This window comes from Motacilla alba, chromosome 15, assembly GCF_015832195.1.
Source record: "Motacilla alba alba isolate MOTALB_02 chromosome 15, Motacilla_alba_V1.0_pri, whole genome shotgun sequence".
NCBI classification, from domain to species: Eukaryota; Metazoa; Chordata; class Aves; order Passeriformes; family Motacillidae; genus Motacilla; species Motacilla alba.
In genome coordinates, this window is record NC_052030.1 from 207,840 (window position 1) to 214,999 (window position 7,160).

Sequence of the window (7,160 nt, forward strand, 5' to 3'; positions counted from 1 at the left end):
ATGCCACAGTGCCCACCACCCTCACCCCTCTATCATGCTGGGGAGGGGTCGCACAGGAACAGCACACTTGGTCAGTAGGTTGGTATGTGGTTCACCAGCAGTGACTGACTGTGCCATCCTCTCCTACCTCTGTGAGAAGCTCTGGGGTACCCAGCTGTCCTTGGAACAGAGCAGTTTGGGATGCACACCACTGAGCTCCCTCTGAAAAGATGACACAGTGCAGATGACTGCAAATAAAAGCTTTACTAGGAGCTGGATATGACATAAACCCTGCTGGGGGGTAAAGCCCCCTTCTTGGGACAGCTCTCCCACCTTTGGGACTCAGCACATCTACCCTTAGCACCTGGCGCTTTCTGCTAAGGGTTTCATCCTGTCCCATGCAGGCAGGATACTGCGCCCAGTGCTGGGAGCAGCAAGAGACTGCAAGAAATGCTGCTCCTCCTGACTGGCCAAGGATGATGGGCTCCAAGGACAGGAGGGCATCACCCAGCACACAAACAAGAGTGAGGGGAAAACCTTTGCCACCCTGTGACACCATGTCCAGCTGCCATAACACCCTCATTCCCTGCACTGGGGACTGGCTGCAGGACCCTGTCCAAAGGGGTCTCCTTGCTAGAGGTCTGGGTGTTCTTCCTTGTCACGTTTGGGTGGGGTCTTGCCATCGGCAGTGGGTGCTTGGCGGGGCAGCAGTATTGGCAGAGACTTGGCAGGGGCAAACTGGAACTCCTCTGGCACAGGGGCATCAGGCGTCTCCTTGCGGTAGAAGCCCAACTCCTGCACCAGCTGGTTGATCTCCTCCTGGGTCATGTCGCTCAGGGGAATTCTCTGCACCCAGACAGGGGCTGTAGCCTGGCACCTGTGGGGCACCGAGCACCCCAGGCCCTGTGGCAGCCGGTGCCGCACTGCCCACTCACCTCCAGCTCCTCATACCGGAGGCTGAGGAGCACAAGCTCAGGGTCAGCACCAGGCAGGTGTTTCATCTCCAGGTTATGGCTGGGCAATGTGTCAAGGAGTGGGCAGCACTGATCAGGCCCATGCAACCCTTATCCCATCCCATCCTTCATCACATCCCCTTCTGTCCTCCATCACATCCCATTCCTGTCTATCCTGTACCATCCTCCATCCCAACCCATCTTCTCTCATATCCTATTGCCTTCCATCCCATCTATTCTGTCCGTCATCCCATCCTTCACTGCATACCATCCCATCCTGTTTCCCATGTAATACCATCCTGTCCTTTTATCACATTCCCCAACTACCCATTGTCCACTCCTCACCAAAACCTGTCCTTCATTCCTCACAAAACCCCATCCTGTCCCTCAGCCCATCCCCTCCCATACTTCATTCCCTTGCATCCTATCCCATTCCGTCCCGTCCCGTCCCGTCCGGACCCCAGCGCTGCAGCCGCTGCCGGCAGGTACTACAACGGGATGTCCTGGGTGACGAACGCCTTCACCTGCGGAGAGTGGCCGGTCGGGCCCGGCTCAGCGTCGGGAAGCCCCGACTGCCGGCCCGGCCCGGCCTGGCCCCGGTACGTACCTCCCTGAGGCGGTTCAGCCGTCACCCGCCGCACGTCTGCGGGAGAGGACGCCCCGTCAGGCACCAGTTCACCCCCGGCGCGGACCGCGGTCCCCACCCGCGCTCACCTCCACCTTGCCGCGGGCCAGGTCCCGCAGCACGGTCTCGCGGAGCCGGGGGCGTTCCGAGGCGCTGCCCGCCGCCAGCGCCGCCGTCAGCAGCAGCCACAGCCCCGGCGGCACCGCCCGCATCGCTCCCGCCGCTGCCACGTCCGGAGCGCCGCGGGCACGCGCACGGCGCCGCGCATGCGCCGCGACTCGCGCGCAAAACACGCGCGCGCGCGACCGCAGAAAGAGACACGCGCGTACGCGCGAACGCAAACAGAGGGGCGGGCGTGCACGCGTGCGCACGGAGCGAATGGCGCGAGAGAGCCGCGAGCGCTCCCCGTGCACAGACCCGACAGCAACACACAGCGACAGACAGACAGACACACAGCGACAGACAGACAGACACACAGCGACAGACACACAGACACACAGCGACACAAAGACAGACACACAGCGACAGACAGACAGACACACAGCGACAGACACACAGACACACAGCGACAGACAGACAGACACACAGCGACACAAAGACAGACACACAGACACACAGTGATAGAGACACACAGCGACAGACAGACAGACACACAGACACACTGACAGACAGAGACACACAGTGACAGACAGACACACAGACACACAGCGACAGACAGACAGACACACAGACACACAGCGACAGACAGAGACACACAGCGACAGACAGACACACAGACACACAGCGACAGACAGACAGACACACAGCGACACAAAGACAGACACACAGACACACAGCGACAGACAGACAGACACACAGCGACAGACAGACAGACACACGGACATACAGCGACAGACAGAGACACACAGCGACAGACAGACAGACACACAGACACACAGCGACAGACAGAGACACACAGCGACAGACAGACAGACACACAGCGACAGACAGACAGACACACGGACACACAGCGACAGACAGAGACACACAGCAACAGACAGACAGACACACAGCGACAGACAGAGACACACAACGACAGACAGACACACAGACACACAGCGACAGACAGAGACACACAGCAACAGACAGACAGACAGACACACAGCGACAGACAGAGACACACAGCGACAGACAGACACACAGACACACAGCGACAGACAGACAGACACACAGACACACAGTGATAGAGACACACAGCGACAGACAGACAGACACACAGACACAAAGACAGACAGAGACACACAGTACAGCGACAGACAGAGACACACAGCGACAGACAACAGACAGACAGACACACAGCGACAGACAGAGACACACAACGACAGACAGACACACAGACACACAGCGACAGACAGAGACACACAGCAACAGACAGACAGACAGACACACAGCGACAGACAGAGACACACAGACAGACAGACAGACACACAGCGACAGACAGACAGACACACAGACACACAGTGATAGAGACACACAGCGACAGACAGACAGACACACAGACACAAAGACAGACAGAGACACACAGTGACAGACAGACAGACAGACACACAGCGACAGACAGAGACACACGACAGACAGACACACAGACACACAGACAGACAGAAACACACAGCGACAGACAGACACACAGACACACAGCGACAGACAGACAGACACACAGACACACAGTGACAGACAGAGACACACAGCGACAGACAGACAGACACACAGACACACAGCGACAGACAGACAGACAGACACACAGCGACAGAGACACACAGCGACAGACAGACAGACACACAGCGACAGACAGACAGACAGACAGACACACAGCGACAGACAGAGACACACAGGGACAGACAGACAGACACACAGACACACAGCGACAGACAGACAGACACACAGACACACAGCGACAGACAGACAGACACACAGCGACAGACAGAGACACACAGGGACAGACAGACAGACACACAGACACACAGCGACAGACAGAGACACACAGCGACAGACAGACAGACACACAGACACACAGACACACAGCGACAGACAGAGACACACAGCGACAGACAGACAGACACACAGCGACAGACAGACAGACAGAAACACAGCGACAGACAGAGACACACAGCGACAGACAGACAGACACACAGACAGACAGCGACAGACAGAGATACACAGCGACAGACAGACAGACACACAGACAGACAGCGACAGACGGAGACACACAGCGACAGACAGACAGACACACAGACACACAGCGACAGACAGAGACACACAGCGACAGAGACACACAGCGACAGACAGACAGACACACAGCGACAGACAGACAGACAGACAGACACACAGCGACAGACAGAGACACACAGGGACAGACAGACAGACACACAGACACACAGCGACAGACAGACAGACACACAGACACACAGCGACAGACAGACAGACACACAGCGACAGACAGAGACACACAGACATACAGCGACAGACAGACAGACACACAGACACACAGCGACAGACAGAGACACACAGACGACAGACAGACAGACACAGACAGACACACAGACACACAGCGACAGACAGAGACACACAGCGACAGACAGACAGACACACAGCGACAGACAGACAGACAGAAACACAGCGACAGACAGAGACACACAGCGACAGACAGACAGACACACAGACAGACACACAGACAGAGATACACAGACAGACAGACAGACAGACAGACACACAGCGACAGACAGAGACACACAGCGACAGACAGAGACACACAGCGACAGATACAGCGACAGACAGACAGACACACAGACACACAGCGACAGACAGAGACACACAGCGACAGACAGACAGACACACGGACACACAGCGACAGACAGAGACACACAGGGACAGACAGACAGACAGACAGACACACAGCGACAGACAGAGACACACAGCGACAGACAGACACACAGACACACAGCGACAGACAGAGACACACAGCGACAGATAGACACACAGACACACAGCGACAGACAGACAGACACACAGACACACAGTGACAGACAGAGACACACAGCGACAGACAGACACACAGACACACAGTGACAGACAGAGACACACAGTGACAGACAGACAGACACACAGACACACAGCGACAGACAGACACACAGACACACAGCGACAGACAGAGACACACAGCGACAGACAGACAGACAGACACACAGCGACAGACAGACAGACACACAGCGACAGACAGAGACACACAGCAACAGACAGACAGACAGACACACAGCGACAGACAGAGACACACAGTGACAGACAGACAGACACACAGACACACAGCGACAGACAGACACACAGACACACAGTGACAGACAGAGACACACAGCGACAGACAGACAGACACACAGACACACAGCGGCAGACAGAGACACACAGCGACAGACAGACAGACACACAGACACACAGCGACAGACAGAGACACACAGCAACAGACAGACAGACAGACACACAGCGACAGACAGAGACACACAGCGACAGACAGACAGACACACAGACACACAGCGACAGACAGAGACACACAGCGACAGACAGACAGACACACAGACACACAGCGACAGACGGAGACACACAGCGACTGACAGACAGACACATACATACAGCGACAGACAGAGACACACAGTGACAGACAGACAGACACACAGACACACAGCGACAGAGACACACACACAGCGACAGACAGACAGACACACAGACATACATCGACAGAGACACACACACAGCGACAGACAGACAGACAGAGACACACACAGAGCAACACAGAGCAACAGAGACACACAGCGACAGACACACAGACACACAGCGACACACAGAAACACAGCAACACCGAGATAGCAACACACAGGGCATCACACAGAAACATACAGCAACAGACTGCAACACACATGCACACACACACACAGCAACCCAGCAAAACACACAGCAATACACAGACCAACTGACACGGTTTTATATTGGAGGCAGTCACAGAAGTGACTTTTTAAAAGAGGCTGTTAGCAGTTTCCCCTATGTCTGACAAAAAGGTCAATCAGTAATTAGTTTGAGAATTGACATTTTCTTAAACTACTAAGGAAACTGTACACACCTCTGGGAAGATACGCGTTAAGGACAAAAAAGACGGGAGGGTCTTTCCCCCTTCTGGCCGGCCCGGAGCTGTCTCAGGCGGGCCGGGCCGGGCTGGGAGTGGGGAGGCCGCGGGATCCGGCCCTTCCCGGGGAGCCCAGCGGGCCCCAGCGGCTGCCGGGCCGGGAGCGGGGAGGCCGCGGGGCCAAGGTCCGGCCGCGGCTGCGGCTGCTGACATCTTGGTGCTGCTGAGCCCTGCCCTGCCACCAGCCCAGGCCGAGCTGGGTCCGCTGGGCCCCAGGAGCAGCCGGGGCTGGGCTGCTCTGCCACGATTCTTCTGCTCCTGAGGTTCATATGCACCCAGCGGGCAGGGGGAGGAGAAGCCATCAGCCCCTGGTGTGCTGCTGCTGTGTTCTGGCCTTGTAGCCACATTTCTCCTCACGGAGAAAAGCAAGGCACAATTTTTCCCAGAATATTTCTGGGATTCACATTCTCTGAACATCAGAGAAAGAAAACACAATTCTTATCTTGCTTGCTGTGCCTGTGTTGTGCCAAAATAGAGTGCAATATGGAGATTGTTTACCCAAAGTGAGGATGTTTTGTTCCCTTGGCCTATCAGGGCCAAGAGTGTGTCTGTGTCGGGACTGTCTGCTGACAGTCATGGGGCAATCAGATGATGAGTGCAGTTGTGTGCAGTTGTGAGCAAGAGTGAGTGCATGGCAGATTCAGCTTTAGATGTTTAGAATAATATAGTGTAATAAAGTACTTAATTAGCCTTCTGATAAGATGGAGTCTTCCTCATCATTCTCTCTCCCCTCGTCGGAGTTGCCTTTGTTGCGATAAGGCCTGGCTGCCGAGATCCTCACTGCTTTCCCCCCCAGCCCAGCCGCAGCTCTGGCTGCAAGCTACAGAGCCTGGCCAGGGGCCCTGGGTGAGATACTAACTCTTTCAGTGCTTCAATCCTCCCTCGAGTGAGAGAAAAGGACAAAGTGCAAACATGTAGCAGAACAGCATGAAGACACTGAGGTCAGTGAAGAAGAAGTCAAGTCCCAGATGGGAGGGATGAAGAGATGCCTTTAGTTTTAGGCTGAAAATTCTCTTATAAAGATATGGAGAAGAATATAATTGATACCCTCAGGCTCTTTTTCCCTGTAATGCATTGAAAAGTATGGGGAGGTGAATCGTTCAAATGTAGATACCTAGCAAAGGCCTGTGTTCCAAAGTAAGCAGATGTTAAAGTGGCTGTGATCCCATAAGAAATTTATACAGAGAGAGAGAAAAGAATGATGAAGACCCTGTGCCCCCAGGGAGAAAAGAAGACCTCTATTCCCAGAAATTATTATTTCAAAGATAGATAAAGAGAACCTTTGCTCTTAAACAGCTCATCTTTAAAACAGTACCCCATAAGTTGGCATGGCCCATAAACACAGCTGTGGGAAAAGCTGTGGAAAATGGGAAGGACTTCACAATTGCAGATTTTC

General features: G+C 54.7%; 1 protein-coding gene across 1 annotated transcript; it reads right to left on the minus strand.

The window, feature by feature from the left end:
• Positions 1 to 224: 224 nt before the first annotated feature.
• On the minus strand, positions 225 to 1,833 carry SELENOM (selenoprotein M). The gene is made up of 5 exons (XM_038152553.1): positions 1,647 to 1,833; positions 1,540 to 1,575; positions 1,422 to 1,456; positions 915 to 993; positions 225 to 825 (listed from the first exon to the last, which is right to left on the minus strand). Exons 1-5 carry the CDS (start codon positions 1,767 to 1,769, stop codon positions 613 to 615), a joined length of 486 nt encoding a protein of 161 aa, XP_038008481.1. The 5' UTR covers positions 1,770 to 1,833; the 3' UTR covers positions 225 to 612.
• Positions 1,834 to 7,160: the final 5,327 nt, after the last annotated feature.